This window comes from Gavialis gangeticus, unplaced genomic scaffold, assembly GCF_001723915.1.
Source record: "Gavialis gangeticus isolate Ggan-Ray unplaced genomic scaffold, GavGan_comp1, whole genome shotgun sequence".
In the NCBI taxonomy this organism is placed as follows: domain Eukaryota; kingdom Metazoa; phylum Chordata; order Crocodylia; family Gavialidae; genus Gavialis; species Gavialis gangeticus.
In genome coordinates this window covers 3,683,796-3,702,674 of record NW_017729032.1, presented here as the reverse complement: position 1 = coordinate 3,702,674, position 18,879 = coordinate 3,683,796, and the positions used below count along the sequence as shown (strand labels likewise).

At 47.4% G+C, this 18,879-nt stretch overlaps 1 protein-coding gene across 4 annotated transcripts; it reads right to left on the bottom strand.

Moving 5' to 3' along the window:
* Positions 1–1,000: 1,000 nt before the first annotated feature.
* Positions 1,001–13,095, bottom strand: TSKU (tsukushi, small leucine rich proteoglycan). 4 transcript variants are annotated; one of them, XM_019524397.1, is made up of 3 exons: positions 12,602–13,095; positions 11,517–11,639; positions 1,001–5,176 (listed from the first exon to the last, which is right to left on the bottom strand). In XM_019524397.1, exon 3 carries the CDS (start codon positions 5,166–5,168, stop codon positions 4,110–4,112), a length of 1,059 nt encoding a protein of 352 aa, XP_019379942.1. In that variant the 5' UTR covers positions 5,169–5,176; positions 11,517–11,639; positions 12,602–13,095; the 3' UTR covers positions 1,001–4,109. The 4 variants fall into 4 exon arrangements, 3 of the variants coding, with proteins under 3 accessions (XP_019379942.1, XP_019379944.1, XP_019379945.1); XM_019524399.1 differs by lacking the exons at positions 11,517–11,639; positions 12,602–13,095 and adding an exon at positions 7,130–7,199 and having other exon boundaries at positions 1,001–5,183; XM_019524400.1 differs by lacking the exons at positions 11,517–11,639; positions 12,602–13,095 and adding an exon at positions 7,122–7,186 and having other exon boundaries at positions 1,001–5,175.
* Between the last annotated feature and the right edge of the window lie 5,784 nt (positions 13,096–18,879).

The following is an 18,879-nucleotide window of genomic DNA, read 5'->3' as shown; positions in this document are numbered from 1 at the left end:
TTACACACCCTCCCTGCAACACCTGCTCACATATACACATCGCTTTGCTGGAAGCATTTTGCCTTCATGCCAGACTGTGTTTAGATGGTACTCACTTGCAGCAAAGCTGAGTGATGCTTCAGGGCAGAGGTGCTCAACATTTTTGCCCAGTGGACCAAATGGACAGTGCCTGGCCCCTCTGTGGGCCAGATCCAGCTGGTGGTCCTGATCCAGCACCTGGGGTGGGTATAGCAGGGCCCCATTTGGCCATGCAGAGTGGGTGGGGGGGCAGCCCTGAACCAGGTGCGGAAGGGGGGTGTAGCCTGCCTTGATCTACCCACATGGGGGGTGTGACCCAGCCCCAACCCAGATACATGGAGGGAAGGAGGCACGGCCCAGCTCTGACCCACCATGCGCGGCTTGGCCCCCTGCCACCAAATTTCCTGACCCATGGGGAGCCCTGTGGGCCAGATATCATGGCTCCGCAGTCTGGGTTTGGTCTGAAGGCCAGGGGTTGAGCACCCTTGTCTCAGGCTCAGTCATTTTAGCGGTGCTGTGGACGTAGGTCACGGGCACAGACAATCCCAGTGACTCCAGGATCTGGACTGGACTTGTTACTCCACCATCCTTCCCCACTATGACCATCTCCCACTAGCAGACCTGACCCCAAACTTGCTGAAGAGACTCCAATGGACTCTGGAGCAGACCTTGGCAGGGGAAAATGCACTCTGAATACCCCGTGGCTTTTTCTCTTGCACGTCCAAAAGCCAAAGCTTTCCTTCCAGTGCCATCACATCAAAACAAAGCATTTCATCCTCCCTTCCAGCCAGACCTCTAAGTGACGTAGTGGGGCAGATGCTGCTGTGAGCAGATAGGTGCCGTCTCATCGACTTTAGCACCACTGGAGATGGCACAAGCAAACACTGGTTTAAAACCCCACCTGGGGTGCAGAGAGGTTCCTCAGACATCATTAGCAACCAAGCATTTGGCTGCATCAGAAGAGAAAACCAGGAGATGCAGCTTCATTCTTCTCTGAATCACTTTATTATATTGTGAAATAATCGTCAAGCATTACAACGCTGCAGAGATTCTTACAAAGAAAGAAAAAAAAAAAAGATACAGAGAAGGTCTTCACCAGCCCTTGCTGAGACTTATTTAACTAGCAGCTAGCATGAGATTACAAGAGCTCATCTTGCAGTCTTCAATTGGATTGTCACATTGGGCATTACAGATTTACCACAGTGGTACAAGGGCCCGACCTCCTGTCGCCCTTTATTATTCCCCTAACATTCCACCTAAGTACACAATTATAAAATTAAACAATTAAAAAAAAATTAAATTTTCTGCCAGCAGAAAAATTATCTTAAAAAGGCAAGCTCCATTAGAAAGACAGGACAACTCAGCACGACTCTTTGTCCATCATTTCCCCTCCTGAAGGCTTGTAGATTGGCATCCTCTGCCCGAGACAATGTTGTTGCCTTTTTAAGAAAATCTACAGGTTTCTCATGACCCTGAAGGCCAGCTGAGCAATGAAAAGGCTCAGCAAATGGGAAAATCAACCAGAAATGGTTGTCATTCGATATGAGAGGACCGAGCCGCTTAGTACTAGAACGAGCGAAACTCTTGCTGGGAAATATTTGGAAAGCCAATGCTGGATCCAGAGCTGAGATAAAACTACAGCTGTGAATCGGCCCCTCTTAGACAACAGCTGGCTTGGATTTGCTCAATTGTCTACCATTCCCACAGAGAACGGGTTGGAGGCAGCTGTAATTTCCGGCAGTAAAATACTCTGGAGGATGAAAGCAGGAAGATGTTGCTCTTCCTGGGATCCATGATGTGGGTTTCCATTGCAAAGCACCTTTGATTTGTCATCCTTCTTCTACTCGGCAGATCAGAATATATTCAGCAGTTATGGATATAGCCAGGTGCATCCTGACCTACTCCGTATGACCTTCCCCCCTGCCCCAACTTCCAGGGGATGCTGCTTTTGTCCCGATTCCCTGGAGACTCTGCCCCTGCATTTCCTATCACCCCATATTGTGGGCTGCCATTCTCAGTGCCGGTGTATGAGATGAGCCTGATTTCATCCCTCTTCCACCTGCTCAAGTCTGGGATAACTCTGACGCCACTAAACCTTGGCGCTGTCTACACATCGGTCAACTGAACCAATAGGGGCGATGATGCGAACAGCCAGGCAGACGTACCCATTTGGGTTTAAACAGTGGCTTAGAGCAGTTTAGTTTCTCACTTCCCAACTTAAACTAAACTAAAAAAAAAAAAAAAAGGTTTAAACAGAAATGACCGGACACACCAACTTAAGCTGGTTAAAAAGGCAGCTTGGGTCGGTGCAGAGAAACCACGAAGGAAAAGGTTGCTTACGGAAAGGGAGTTATATTAACCACAGGGGTAGCTTTCCCTTACCATGGGATAACACTGTGTTCGCTAGCAGCTAATGCATGGTAAACCTTGCCCTTTTTCTCCTCTAGTTAGTCTGGAAACACCTTGGTTACACGGCTGCAATTACTCCTACAAGACCATAGCCTAATACAGCTGAGAGCTGATGCTGCCTTGCATGGTTTCTCCCTTCCTCCCCTCCCCTACCTAGAGACAGTGGACCAAATTCAGACAGGGGGGAAGGAGACACCTCCACCGATGGGGTTGTCACAGCCAGGCTGACTGCCTCAGTCCCTCCCTTTGGGGACTGATACCAAATTCCCCACTGGGCTCAATGGAACAGGAGCTTTCCCCATTTATTTTTTGCAAGTGGCCTTGCCCCCACGTCCTCCACATTGTTCCCCCCTTCCTGTGCCAGCCATTACTACCCACTTCCCTAAATTGGTTTTTGTTTTTGCTCTGTGGTTTCTCTCTATTGCCATGCTCATCAGGCAGGGAACCAAGGGAAGAGGGATGTGGCTATGCGCTTTTGCATGCTCTACAGGCAAGGGCTTAAACAGAGATTCATTAGCTGCCAAGGTGGGGAAGGAACAATCAGCACAGAGCAGCAAGTGTTGCACTGCCCTGGGCTGCTGGAGAGCTGGCACATGTCACCCCAGGCACTGGGGCTGGAGCCTCTCTCCTCCCTTCCCGCACTGCATTTGGTAGGCAAATATTTTCTAGCATGAAACTGCCTTCACAAGGCCCAGCTGTGCTGCACAAGTTCTCCCCAGGCAGGGGAAGGCAGAGGAGGAACAAAAGTTTCTTGGCTCAGTCCTTTGGGTTCCTGTCTCTGATTGATAAGGTAGTTAAGATTCCTTGAAAAAGGTTTCAAATCTAGTTTACATGCTCCCTCTGCTTCACAGCTCACACTCCTTTGCCCCTCTGGGAGCTGAGCTCCCAGACCATTTGCTCTTTATTGGAGGCAGACCCACCCTGCTATATACAGAGGACAGTGAGAGGCAGGAGCCTGCAAGAATAGCAAGAGCGGCATAGACACAGGGCTAGATCTGAACATTTTGTCTCCAGGAAGATCAAGGACACATCTGCATCCCGACAGCTTCTCAGTGGAGGCTCCAATGCAATCAGAAAGACAGAGGGGAAAATATGGTCCCCAGTTACCCAGTGTTCATTGCACTTCTATGCAAACAGCATTTAAAAACATTAGCAGCACCCTTTGCTCACATGTGTCCCAAAAGGTTTCTTCAGACCGAAAGTGCATGACAAATGAGCAAGGCTCTGCTAATGAAGGCAACATCTGGAAGGCACTTCTTGAGGAATAAAAAAAAAAAGAAAGGAGATGAAACATGGATTTGCAAGTAAATGACTGCAGAGTTCACGTGTTTTTGATGTGCACCAGAGAGGGCTGCGAGTACAATTGGTCCGAATGCATTTGTTCCCCCTATTAAAAGTCCAGAATAGCGACATTGCTTGGTCCCCTTTCACAGTAAAATGCTATTCTTGAACTCCTGAGCTGGATGCATGATGTGAAAATGGCTTGAAGGAATCAAGAAGTTGCAAATGACTGTGGAAGAAAATGGTGGCCAGTAATACAGAGTTTATAAAACACACACGCAATCAAGTATTGGCATATACAAATATATAAATTATTGACAATTTTACAAAAGGCACACTGCAGCCCATTTCTGTCCGGGCAGCTGTATAATCCCCTCCACTCCCACCCGCTCCAACTGTCATCACAAAACATAGGGTGCTGCCGCTACAGACCCATTGCTGTCGTGACAACTGAGGACCTCTTTTTTGGTGTGCCCCATTTGTCGGTGGTACTGCCCTTCTTTAATTGTCTTAAAACACTGCACATTCTTTCCCAAGGTGATGCTTTTGATGGACGGTAAGTATTTTAGCACAGTCTTTGGCAAAGATGGTACACCTGTACTAGAGAGGTTGAGTTCTTGCAGGGAGTTTAAACCAAAGACAACTTCAGCACTCAACAACTTAAGACTGGGATTGCTGGATAAGTCAAGTACCTGGAGGGCTGGCAGTTCTTTGAAGCTGTAGGGAGAGATCTCTCTGAAGTCAGGCAGACTGCTGAGAGACAAATGGATTAAATCCTTCAGCCCCACCAAGGCTCCTTTCTCGATCTTGGCCAACGGGTTCCCATCCAGGTTTAAGTATCGGAGAGGAATCCCTTGAAGATTTGGCACGGTAGTTAGTTTGTTTCCAGAAAGATTTAAGCTCTGGATGTTGGGAATGTTTCTGTTGCGATGTCTCGCAACTCTGCGTATCACGTTGTTAGATAGATCTACGTTCATGGGTTTTCCCTGACCTTTGGAAGCAAAGACATCCATTGTTATTTCCAAGAGGCTGTTGCTGCTCAAATCTACGTCCCCCAATGGTGAACTGGAGAAGCACTCTTCTGGAAGGACTTCCAAAGAGTTATGACTCAGATCCAAAGACTCCAGATATCTGAGCCTGGAGAAGGTAGTGGAAGAGATCTTGGCAATTTTATTATAGCTAAGGTCAAGGCTAACCAATGTTGTGTAACCTGGGCCACTAAGCAATGATTCATTGATGGTTTCCAGTTTGTTGGAAGACAGGTCCAGGTAGGAGGTATCTAATGGGATTGGCACGGGAACAATGTGCGACCCTATTCCACTGCAGTCTACCTTGGTCAGGCTGAAGCTGTCAAAGAGCCCAAAACTCTCCACCTCACAGTGGCATCCTGGATAGCAGGTCTTGGTCGTACCAATGCAAGGAAGGAGGAGAAGCAAGTTGGACCAGGCTGATAGAGGCATTTTCAAATCTGTAGGACAAAGAAAATAATTAAAGTTGTGCATGAACTCAAGGAGACAGTGCGAGACCAAGTTCAAATGTTCCCAAGGATGGTAACGAGTTTGGACTGCACTGTCACAGTAATTTGTAATATGCTTGCAAAAGACGAGGGCACGCTTCTAAATCTCATTATTCCTAACATGCTCTGCCATGGATATACTGCAGACATCCAGAGGGCATTAGTGGTCAGGTATCTATCCTATATATTGGGATGGATGACACAGTCCACCCTTGATGCACTGAATTATTATTTAAAAATAATATTGACCAGTATCTCTTAATACACAACTTTTCTTTTAAAAAGTCCCAGTCTTGCCATTCTACAACATAGGTAATAGCCTTCAGAGTTTTGACAACAGGGCCCTCTAAACCAGGGATCAGCAACCTTTTTGGCAGCACGCTGAAATGACACGACTTGCTCCAAAGTTGGCGGGCCTTCCAAACTGGTTGCTGCTTTTCTTCGCTGTCACTTCTCCCTATCACCAAAGCTGCCCGCTGTCCATATTTAGGCCTCATGGGCTGGATGAAATCACTGGGTGTGCCGGATCCACCCTGCAGGCTGTAGGCTGCTGATCCCTGAATTAGGCCAATTAAGTAAATGGAGTAATTAAGTACTTGGTTTGCAGTTTTTCTGTTACTGCTATGTTCAATGGGAAATGAAGAGAGAAGTAGGCACAACCACATAGGGGACACAGCAATACCCCGTTACGAGAGTGACCTCCCTTGGTGCTATACTGAAGTTGTTTAAAGGTACCAAACCTACCAAAGGTACCAAGCCTAAGACACTGCGGACTAGATTCATTACGACTCAGAGCTCGTGAGGCCTGAACAGCTGAAGGAGTTCAGGGAAGGAATCCATTCACAGGAAGGGCAAGTCAGGTTGCTACTCCCAAACCTCCCATGGTGCTCAGCTGGGAAAGAAAGACGCTTCAACTCCAGCCAGGAGCTCCACGGGGAGGAGAAGATGGTGAATCCCTCACCCTTTGTTTTGGCCAGACCTATGCCCTACACGCTCTAAGGGCAGGTCGGCAGAGCTAATGAACCCAGCCTGGAGCACCAGCCTCAAGCACATGTTTCTGGATAGTCCCTCCATAGCTTGGTAATCTCGACCTGATTGAAAGACCACCACAGGAGGAGGGTAGACCACCACTTCCATTTGCACAGGTCAGTGGGGAGTCATCAGTGAATTATGCAAAACAAATGACTGGGTCAGAGAGAAGTGGGGCTGGAAGGGACCTCCAGAGGTCATCCAATCCTACTGAAGCAGGATCATCCCTATTCAAACCATCCCATACAACCATAATCTAAACCCTACATAAGACTACTCTCAACCATGATGCAACATAAGACTGGGGAAAGCCTCTACCTTCTCTCTTCCCCTTCCTCTCTTCCACACATCCTATTTTCAACCTCTGACCTTGCCATCTTCCCAGGTCATGAGAGAACGGAGCCAAGCTGCTGATTCCCGCTAGATCTTTTCATGGCTGTATTTTAATGGCTCCAGCACAGAACTGTAGGCAACTACAATGCCGTTTCCAGATAAAAAGCTTTAACTCACATGCCTCTGAGCAGGCTGGCATCCTACAGGCCTGCACCAGTCACGTTCAAGCAGTGAGAAATGCTCGTTATTCCTACTGCTTCTCCATTTTGCTAACTAGCACCACGAGCTCTCTTGTTATCTCTTCAAACAAGGGGTTTGGGAGCTCTGCAGCAGAGATGCCCCTGGAGAACAAACCCATCCATCTGCGCTGCTGCTCTTCTACTTCTTTTCGCCCCATTAACAACCCGTCCCTCCTCCCCCACCCGCAGATTAAAATATCAGGTATTAACTGATAGTCAAAATCCGTGGTTTGGAACGTTAGCACAATTTGCAGCCATTACCAGGTTATTATCTGATGGGTCACAACGTGAACGCTTCTGCTGCGGCCTAGAGCGATGGAGACAAACTGAAGACGTGGGGCACCCACTGTCTGACCGCCCCGCAGCACACAAGTGACTGAAGTCATGCAGGAGCTTCCTCACTAGCACCCAACCTTTTCGATGCCACATCCAAAGAGAGACAGCTACAGATGTGGAACGAGAGGCTGAGGAAAGTACCTGACAGCGAAAAAATGGACGCTCCAGTGGCCGAATCTTTACCACCAGCGGATGACAAACCATGGCAAAGGGGGCCATGTCTCAATCGCCTACGTACTGGAGTTGGATGATCCAAGGGATTAAAGAAGTGGGGCTGTACCACCCACAACTGCGGCACAGGGCCTTAGACTATGCAACACCTGCTGCAATGCCCGCTGCTCAAAGGCACATGTACAATGAAAGACTCCACAAAGTACAACAAATGAGCACAAGCATGTGAAACAAAATGGTCAAGTGTGGTGTAGAGACAGAGGACGATGACTAATAGCGTCTCTCATCCTCTTCCCACTGTTTCAGTCCTCTTGGTCTCCAAGCACACGCTATTATCACCTCTTCCCCTACCCTTTAACAACAGGCAATTAAACACCCTGGAGGTGTCATCGTTGCCACTTTTGTCCTTTGAGCCCCTCTGCAAGTCTCTTCTGCAGCTCAGAAACCTTTTGCCAGCCACTTCCTAGAAGTTCGCACTGACTTCTGAGTTTGCACAGTTCCCTTTTCCCCCCATAGAGCAAACAGTGGCTCCTGGCTAATTCACACCAAGGACCTGGAGATCCCTTGCGAATTACTCACCAATATGCAAAACACAAAAAGACAGGAAAGCACATCACCATAAATGCCCTGATCATATATACTTACGGGTATTATGGTAATTCCCAGGCACGGTTCTTTGGGTAGATGTGATATCTTTTATTAGACCAACTGAGTACCCTTCTGGAGCTGGCTGAAGTCTCTTATTTTTTTAATCTGCCATCCTTAGTTTGTTGCTCTCAGTCCTTTGGCTCGTGAGCTCCATCGTTTCCCAGCATGGGCCAGATGACATTAAACAGAAGTCAGATCAGATGATCTAACATCCCCTCTCTCCATTTTTTCACAGACTCTAAGGCCAAAGGGGAAGTGGTTCACCCAAGGTTACACAGCAGAGCAGTGTCAGAGCCAGCCACTGAACATTCAAGTTCTGGCCCTGCAAAGATCTTTTTTTCAATTACTCAGTTGGTCTAATAAAAGATGTCACATCTATGTGATGAACCTGGCCGCCCTATGTCCTTAGACCAACACAGCTACAACCCCAAACCCCGTAACATGGTCATTCCCAGGAGTTTCAGGCAGCAGCCAGGACGCTATTGTGCTCAGCACGATATGAAAACAGTACACAAACCCCACAGCCTGGTCCTATACAGTTTGCAATTTAAGTGGGGTAAGAGTGCAGTCTGCTCCGATAGGCAATCAGGACTCGTAGTAGAGATGATATCTTTTATTAGACCCACAAGATTTTTGCAAAAAAATATGCCTTTAATTGCAAACTTTTGGGCACAAACCCCCTTCATCAGGCAGTCTGCTCCAACAGAAATCCAGGACATTTGAGGAAGATGAGATCTTGGGGCACAGAGCTACTAAAGATTTGCTGAGAGATAACAGGGGTGGGGGAAGAGGGGAAAGGCGGGAGGGGGGGACTGCTACTTTCAGCTAGGAACAAGCAGCAAATTGGACTTTCTGAATTACCTCAAGGCAAAATGAGCAATTTCCCCCTCTGGTCTCATGTTATGCATTACGGTAGCTCTTGCCAGGTACATTCCAGTTTCAGCCACTCATACATTTAGCACGAGCTCATACATTTAGGAGAACAGGATTGTTCCCTGGGCCGAGACATGCATGTATGGAAGTACTGCAACTCTGTACTACCGAAAGCCACCTGACCTGCTGCAGGAAGGAGGCTCTTGAAGTGTTAAACCCTTCCTATGAGACACCTCCAGACATTGCACCCATTTACATACTCAAGACCTCTCTCGCAGCTCAGCCCACCAGCTGTTCTGGTTTTATTCTTCAAGTGAGAAAAGCCGGCTAACTGCTACATTTCCTATTCTGTTCTTCCAAAGACTCATTCAACTGCCACCAATGTGGAAAGCGAGCTGGGGCAACCTCCTTGATCCATGTGCCCAATGCAGTTTTTAAGCCATATGGGTGAAATCCTAGATCTGCTGAAATCCCTGACAAAACTAGTTTTCTCTGTAACCTCAGAAGACAGGACTAGGAGCAATAGTCTCAAGATGCATCTGGGGAAATTAAGGTTGGCCATTAGGGGGGACTTTCTGACTCTGAGGGTGGTCAAGCCCTGGGACAGGCGGTCTAGAGAAGTTGTCAGGTATCCAGGTTGTTGCCGTATTGGTCTAGAGGCAAAACAAATCAAAACTCATGAAAGAGGTGATATCTTTTGACTTTTAGAGAAGTTATGTAAGCTGCATCCCTGGAAGTTTTCAAGAAGAGGTGGGACAAGCACTTGGCTGGGATAGTTTAGTCATGACAGGCTGATCCTACGTGGACCATATGACTTACTGAGGTCCCCTACTTTCCCATGATCCTAAAACTTCGAAATAGGGACAAGAATCAGCCAGTGACTCTGCTCTCTCACAGGAGAAAGGTGGGATCAGCTCTACTGGAATTATACTGGTGCATGGAAAAAAACAGGCCCAGTGCTAGTTTTTAGTTGGAAGATCAATGCCTTCAGCAGCTTGCATCTGCGAATTCCCTTCCTGCCCTACTTCATTAAGAAAAAAAACCCGGCAGGAGTAAACAGAGAAGACAACCCAATAAGGGTTTCTGTTCCAGTACCAATGACTTGTGACTGCTTCAAGCCTTCCAGGAGGGAGCTGGCACTTACTTGATGCTGATAACATGGAGTGCACAACAGAGACCCTCAAGACTAGCTGAGCTATTTATGCAAGTTATCGTCTCTTCCTAGCTGAGGGAGCAATAACCTACATCGGTGCTGTTGTGGATTTGCACTTATTGGGCCTCTTAATTGCCTTGTAAACAGGATGTAGTTTAACTATTACAAGGCAAGAATTCTCTTACAGAACCACATGAAATCTTTAGAGGGATAACAATCTCGTTTGCCAACTGCTTCAATAAAAATTAGAACAAATAAGACGATTGTCTTTCAGGCCAAGGAAAGACATTTATGTGGTCATTTAGCCAAAGAATAAAAGAGAGCCAGGTGCATTGTTCTTATCTTGGGATGGCATGGTCTGCAGCACATTTCTAAGAAGCGGAGGGAATATGCCACAGGCATTTCTAGTTCATTTGTGTATGGCATATATTAGAAACCACATCAAATTGCCTTTGGCCTCCTGCCTACAAGCTGCTCTGTTGATAAAGGCAGGGAGCCAAAGTGATCCCCTAGTAACAAAGTTATCCTTCCAGAGTGAAGGACAAGGCTGTCCAACAGGAAATGTTCGCGAGGGGCCAAATGCCGCTTGCCCGTCTGTATGCCGACAGTATTTTCAGAACACAACAGGAAACCCATGCAAGTCGAACCCTTTCGCGTGTTAATGGGGAAGACCTCAATAGGTAGGGCTCATTTCCAACAGGCTCCCCCAGGGATTGGTTCTTGGCCCTACAAGAGTCAATGTTTTGCAATTCTCTGGGCTGCAATAAAATAGTTGTTGGTATTTTATTTTATTTTCTTTAGGACACAAAGATTACACAAGAGGAAGGATGTTCAGCAATCTCCATTTTGCCTGGTTAAATGGTTGGAGTCCAGGAAACTGTTTTAATACACCCCAGGGAATGCACCTGGGAATCGTGCCCACAGGCCATGCTTATGGGATGCGACACTGTCTGCAAAAGCAGTGACCTGGAGAGCATCTTTGGAGTCATCATAGGTGACGGCTCCTGCACAAGTCTTTAGGGCAATAATATGGCAAAAAGAGCCATCAAATGATCTTGAGATGCATAAAGCAAGGAATGCCCAGGGGAGGTGGGTAAACAATCTTGCCACTGATAAGGCTTTGACTACAGTGCCCTGGCCCAGTCCAAAGCCCACGCTTCAAGCAGGATGTGGAAATAGTAGCACAAACTCCAAGGAGGGCAACAAAACTGATTTGAGGCGAGCATGATATTGCTCCACACTTAACTCTATTTACTTCTGCTTCCCTTCACTGTAAAGAGAGCACCTCGGACAAATATTGGCCTCAGCACCCATGCACGGTCTAGAGTAAATTCCCAGATTTAGTCCAGGGGAAGCAGCTGGGTGATCAGCTGTTAGGACTGAGTTGGGTCTCTTGGTTTTGGAGCCCAAGCATGGATTAGACTGCATATAGACTCCTGTTTTTCATCCCATCTTGAACTGCACGAGCGCATGGATGGTTTTGCATGTTCACCATGCAGATGCCATTTACCTTAGATGCAGCGTAGTCCAGTGCTGGGGCCAGAACTTGAATGATCCCCGAGTGCAGTGGCTGGCTCTGACACTGCTCTGCTGTGTGACCTTGGGTGAACCACTTCCCCTTTGGCCTTAGAGTCTATGAAAAAATGAAGAGACGGGATGTTAGATCATCTGGTCTGACTTCTGTTGAATTTCATCCGGCCCAAGCTAGGAAGTGGTGGAGCTCATGAGCCAAAGGACTGACAGCAACAGACTAAGGATGACAGCTTAAAAAAAATAGAGACTTCACCAAACTTCAGGAACTGGTTGATAGGCTGTCTAAGGAAAAAAAAAGAAGGGGGAAAATGGAGGGAAGGAGAAAGTGCAGAAGTGCTGGCAGTTACTGAAAGAGATGGCATTAAGAGACAAACTATTCTGACCGAGAGGGAAAGATAGGGAGCAAACAGGAAGAGACCAACATGGATAAACCGGGAGCTTTTTATGTGACCTAAAAAGTACAAAGACTGGAAACAAAGACATGACTAAAAGGAATAGTGTGAGCAGGTAGGGATAAATATTAGAAAGGTTAAGGTGTAAAATGAGTTGAAACTTGCTAGGGACATAAAAAAAAGCAACAAATAAGGGCCTATAAATACACTGGAAAAGGAAGAGAAAGCCTAGGTCTGTTGCTTAACGGGGACAGGGAACAGGACAGCATGCAACATGCAGAAGATGGAGGTATTTGATGTCTTCTGCTTCAGTCTTCACAAAAAAAGGTTAATTTTGACCAGACAGTTAATGCAATTAACTTCTACAAGGGGGCAGCAGCGTAGGCGGAAAGAGGGAAAGAACATCCAGATAGGTTGGATACATTCAAGCTGGCAGGGGCCGTTGAAATTCACCCTGGAGTATTAAGAAAGCTAGCCGAAGCAATCTCTAAATCATCAGCAATTATCTTCAAGAATTTCTGAAGAATGGGGGCAGTCCTGAAGGACTGGAGAATGGTAAACATAGTGCAGGTCTTTCATGTGTTAAAGGAGGACATGGGAAGTTAAGACCATGTCTTTGGTAACTGGAAAGACACTCGAACAAATGAACAAACAATCCATGTATAATCACCTGGAGAATAACAGCCGATAAGAAACCACCAGGAATAAATCACGTCAAACCAATCTAATTTCCTCCTTTGATAGGGTTTGCAGATAAGAGGGAAGCAGCAGACGTGACATCTTTTGACCTCAGTAAGGTTTTCTGTGCCATCCCCACGAACAAGCTAGGTATCAATGAAATCACTGATGGACTGAGGATTTTCAACAACTTGTGCACCCGTTGCACTTAAGTTATCAAGGGTTTGCTGTTAAGGTGCGAGGATACTTTTACTGGGGTCTCACAGAGGCCTGTTCTGCACCAGTATTTTCACTGATGGTATGTACAATGCACAGAAACTACAGATGATGCCCGGGAGGGAGGGGAGTCGAGGGTACCTAGGAAAACAGGACCAAAATTTAAAATGGTTGTGAGAAATAGAATAAGTTGTCAAAACCAGCAAACAAAACCAATAGGACAAATTTCAGGAAAAGATACCAGCAAAGATCTACATTGTGGGATGGGTGGTAACACGGTAGCCCTACCTTCTGCTTGATACTTATATGGTGAACAAGGCCCCTCAAGCATATTTAGGACAATGCTACCTCCACATGTCCCATGCAAGGTGGCAGGAAACCGAGGTGTGCGCATCTACAGCTCACAAGGTAAGAAGGGGCCGACATAACCATCCACCCCAGCTTCCACCCTATGCCATCTGAAGAATTGCTCCCCAAAAGCTTGATTAACGCATCTCTTAAGATATGCACTCTGATGGGCTCAGGGACAATCTCCATCACTATGTTGTTTCAGTGCTTAACTAACATTCACTGCTAGAAAACTGCCTTTTGAACCCCTTTTGCTTCCATTTCCAGCAATTAGGTTTTCCCGTGTCTTGGCCTGCAAGCCAGAGAAGTCCTGTCCCTGCCATTCAGATTTGCTTTTCCGCATGCAAGTATCCACACTGAGCAACTCAGTCACCCCTCAGCCTTCTCGGCAGCTGAGCTGAATTCTTTCAGTCTCGCATCCCCGATTTGCTTTCCAGTCCTCGAAACATTTCCGTTGCCCTCCTTGGAGCTTGCGCTACTATTTTGGCATCCTTCTTGAAGCATGGGCACCAGACTGGGCCAGGGCACTGTAGTCAAAGCCTTATCAGTGGCAAAAATCGCTTACCCACCTCCCCTGGGCATTCCTTTCTTTATGCATCTCAGGATCATTTGATGGCTCTTTTCACCATTTGATGGCTCTTTTCATCACAGTATTGCCCTAAGGACGTCACCTAAGATGACTCCAGAGATGTTTTCCAGGCTACTGCTTGTGCAGACAGTGTTGCATCCCATAAGCATGGCCTGCGCACACAATTCCCAGGTGCATGTCCTGGGGTGTATTAAACCTGTTTTCTGGACTCTGACTGTTTAACCAGGCAAAACGAAGATCACTTAACATCCTCCCCTTCATGTAATCTTTGTGTCCTTAAAAAAAATAACTAAATAAAAAAATTGCAACAACCATTTTATTGCAACCCAGGGAACTGAAAAACATGTTGAATCTTATAGGGCCAAGAACCAATCCCTGGGAGACCCTGCTGGAAACAAGCCCCGCTCATTGAGGTCTTCTCCATGAACACAACAATTGAAGACATGATGAGACGCCAGTTCCTAAACCCCCTAGTCCGGTCCCCATTAATTCCCTGCCAATCGAAACGTCTCCATTTCCCACCCTTGCTCTGTCTTGTCTGTGCGTATCGCAGGCTCTTTAATGCAAGGACTCTCCCTTTCTGTAAGTTGGCAGAGTGCAGAGGACATTGGGACTTCAATCCCACCAAAAGGGAAGCTTAGGATGCATATGAGGAAGAACATAACTGAGATCGATTCAGCACTGGAACAGATTAGAGGCTGTGCAATCTCCCTCACTGGATGTTTTTAAGTGCGGGTTAGACAAATATTTGTCTGGGATAGTTTGGACAGGGATGACCATGCCCTAAGCGAGGGCTGGACTAGATGGCCTCCCAAGGGTCCTGCCAACCCTGTTCTTCTATCATAATCTCCCCCAGTACAAAGACAATGGTTGTCCAGAAAGTTTCTGCAGGTACTTAATTAAAACCCCCCACAAAAAAAACCAAACAAAAAACCCAAGAGCAAAATGGATAGAAACGTGCATGGCCCAGCCCAGACAAAATGTACATCACGCTCCTGCCACGTGATGCCCTATGCCATGCCTAGCCTTGCCCCAGGGTCTTCAATGAGATCTCTCTGGGCACCCCTGGATCAGAGCCTACACTTGAAATGGGCTTTCAGCTACACAGATTTTAAAGCCACATATCAGATAAGGAAAATCTAGTTGGCGTTTCCTCCTCCCCGATTGCCTATGGCATTGCTGCAAAGCCACACTGCAAGCAAGCAAGCCAGGAAACAGAAAAAGACTATTTTAGGCTACCGCAGAGTTCAGCAGGCTATAATCGAGGCTTCTCTCCTTGCCTTCCCCCACGAGCCAGCAGACATACTGGCACCACCATCCACGGGGATTTGGGGTGGTGCGGGACAGCATTGCCATTATATGTTCATCAGCAATAGGGAAGGGTGCATGAGAAAGAAACCAAGTTTGCGGCTGCGATCGTCACCACTGCCCTATGAAGGGTCACAACATTTCTGCTATCCGTGACCACCTTAAGCTAGAAACTTCCCCTGGCTGGACCTTCCCCGCTGTCTCTACTACAGCAGTCTTAAAGCATGCTGAAGACCAGGGAAAGATAACAGTGAATGGAGCAGGATCTCTCATTCATGCCATGCCCATCAGATCGATGTCATGCCTGTGCCAATGGCACCACATGCAATCTTCAGTTCTCCTAATCTGGTGCAACCCGTGACAAGCTCACTTCCTCCGGGGGCTACATGGAGAGAGGCTTGCAGTACGGGACACTTAACATGCGTTTAATTCAGACCACGGTAAGCATTACTGTGCTGTAGTAAAAGTTAGAGCATGTTCGCAGCAGCTGCATGGTAATTCTTACTACAGTCTCTTGCACGTGCAGCTCGCTGATTGTCCATCCCAGCACAGGACAGGAGTCTCGAATTGGCTCTGGTTCAAGCCAGGGATGAGACCAACAACAGAGGCTTGGTACACCAGAGGGGTCCCTGGATGGTTGAGGACCACAAATTGCTTATGTTATCTCCGTGGAGTGGTCCAACAGTAGCTGATAACATGTTGCTTAACATCATCTGGCAATGCTGCTTACAGAGGTGGGCAATTATTTCAGGTGGAGGGCCGCTTACTGAGTTTTGCAAGCCATCAAGGGCCGCATGACAGGCAGCCAGGGGCAGATAAATATTAATTTTCTGTATTTTTTAGGGGCCCTGTGGGCCAGATACAATGGCCTGGTGGGTTGCATCCGGCCCGCAGGCTACATTTTGCCCACCCCTGCCTTATACAGAACAAGGTGCAATGTTCTCAAGTTGCAGCAAAGAAAGTTGAAGTTGGATACTAGGAGCAAACTCTCTCACAAGGAGGGTTGTAGTGAAGGACTGGAACAGGTTACCCAAAGAGGATGGGGAATTTCCATCTCTGGAGGTTTTTAAGACCTGGCTAGACAAATCCTTGGCTGGGATGATCTAACTGGGGACAGTCCTGCTGTGAGCAGAGGGTTGGACTAGATGTGACCTTCTCGGCTAGGGACAGACATTACACATAAACCGGTTTAAGTGATCAGAAACCGGTTTAAACCTGTAACAGAACACAAAATTCAGTGCACATAAACCACTTTCAAAATGGCTGAAACTGGTTTAAGATAAACCTGGTTGAATGCGTTATCAGGCTTCGCAGATTTAGGTCAAACCCTTTTAAGGAACTTCTGTCCCAGACTTCTTCCTGGTTTAAGTTAACTCACAGTCCCCCAGCATCCCAGAGTGCTTTGCAGCTCTGGGCTGGGCTGTGCTGTCTGTTCTCACCCCTGCCCCTCCCTAGCTGGGGCATTATCACTGCTCTGGCTGGCTGCGAAGGGGTTGGGAAACCCTGCTCTGGAGCGTCCCCCTCACTGCTGGGGTGGCAGAAGGAGGGGGGCGGGAAACATAAAACAGCGGGTCTCTGTGATTCCCCTCTTCCTCTCCTCTTTGCCTTAGGCCTGGGGCTGGGGTCTGGCCATGCCCCTGCTCTCACTGCTCGACCCTTTGGTGCCAGCCAGGGTCTGGCCATGCTCCCCCCTGCAAAGTTTGAATCAATTCAGCCTCAGGCTTTTTGAATATCTGTACTTAGCCCTGGGGTCCCTCCCAACCCTCATTGTCTACAATTCTTTGATAGAAAGTCCTACCTTTGCTAAGTTACAACGTCACTTAGCATGTGTTTTACTGTTTGAATGCACGGACACTTGCATTTTAAGTATGGCTGACCCATCCTAAGTGTCCCACGTGACAGAAGCCCAAAGTAGTCCCATTTTCTATAAACCGTGGCAGCACTGGCTGAAGGGCTGTGTCAAGTCACTGCATGGTTTAGGACTTCCCAATTTTGTCGCTTAAATCACAGGGTTGTGGACTTTCTAATCTCAATGACCTTTAAAAGGAAAAAAAAAAAAAAAAAGAAAGAAAAGGCTTACTTGGGATCTTTGCCACTGGTTTCCAGGCCTGGCTGTTTTTTCTAGCAGGGATACGGAAACTTTGTGCAATCATGATACTTCTACCAGAAGCAGCAACCGAGATTCTCCTCTGCTTTATCTGTCCTCCCCATTAAGTAAATGCAGAGCCTTCGTACCCAGGAAAAAAAAAATCGTAAAAGGCCAAAATATCAGACGTGCCCAGGCAGGAAGTTGGAAAGAAAATGCCTTGAAAGCTAAGCAAGTTGCCTATGGACATCAGAGGGAATAAAATCCTATGGGCTGGGAAGAAGAGAGCATTAGCGATTTCTATTTTTAAATAGACACGGCAGCTTGAACAGATCTATCAGGAACCCCCGCGACGCTATTTTACCAGTCACTTTTCTCACAACAGCAGCACTTTCAAGCTTGTCTCGGTCTCTGGAAAACATCCCCCTTGATTGCTAAGGTCTGTGCACACCTGGGCTTTCTGTGCGCTGGATAAGCCTGCCTGCATTTAATCAGGCTCCACACCTGTGGTTACTGTCCAGCATTGTTTTCCTCACTGGGGGTGATTGAAGACTTTGGAGTTTTTTCACCGAAGCATCAATTCAGCTTCCAAAGCCAACTCCCCAGGTTTCATACTCAAGTGCAAACAGAAAGCAAAAAAACTGGCTGAAACCAGCTTAAACGCAGCGACTGTTAAGCTCTTAAAAAAAACCGCAAAAAAACTTTGAAGATAAAAGAAACTTTGCATGTCTCTCCTGAAAAAAAGCTCCCTTTGCAGAAATGTTGATGCAACTCAGGACTCAGGAGAGGGATTTTTTTCCTCTCTTGTAATCAGTTCAAGGGAAGGGGCAGTCGAGATTCCCCCTCCCGCTCCGTATTGCTTCATGCCAAGCTATGATAGCTCTTCCTTAAAAAGAAAGATCCAGGTGGATCAGCATAAAAGTGCAGCTGGATCCTCCGACGGGTGTTTGCAAAAGAGACAACAGGAGGTTGACACACTGGGGGAGTTAAAGGCAACTATTTGAAAGCCACGGACCCTTGGAGCATCTGGCACATGGCTCCAACTGGTAAGAAAGAAGCTTTTAGGGGTGCGGGGAAACCGCCTGACATTTTAGGCCTGGTTCTGTACTTGTCCATATTGATGGGAAAGCAAAAAGCGGCACCATCCCACTGAGGTCAGCGGGGTTACCTCTGGCTTTGCACTGCTGATAGCAAGACGAGTGATCTGTTCCATCCTGCTAGCAAACGGTGATGCTTTTAATCGATCCTTATTCATAGATTCATAGATTAAGGGTCGGAAGGGACCTAGTAGATCTTCTAGCCTGACCCCCCGCCAGGGCGGGAGAACAACAAAAAACCCCAAAAAGAGAAACGGGACTCAAATGAGTCCAGCCAGGTAGGCATCCAGCCTCTTCTTAAAGACCCCCAGGGTAGGGGCCAGCACCACTTCCCTTGGAAGTTGGTTCCAGCTCCTAGCCGCCCTAACTGTGAAGTAGTTTTTGCGGATGTCCAATCTATACCTCCTCTCCATCAACTTGTGCCCATTACTCCTTGTTATGCCAGCGGGCGCTAGGGGAAACAGCGTCTCCCCCAAACCCCTCTGGTCCCCCCTAGTGAGTCTATAGACAGTCACCAGGTCCCCCCTCAGCCTTCTCTTGTGGAGGCTGAATAGGTTCAGGTCCCGCAGTCTCTCACTGTAGGGTCTGCCCTGTTGTCCCCGGATCATGCGGGTGGCCCTCCTCTG

What these genes read in the sequence shown, in the direction of transcription:
- TSKU (XM_019524397.1), bottom strand. Translation starts at nt 5,168, where the DNA reads ATGCCTCTATCAGCCTGGTCCAACTTGCTTCTCCTCCTTCCTTGCATT.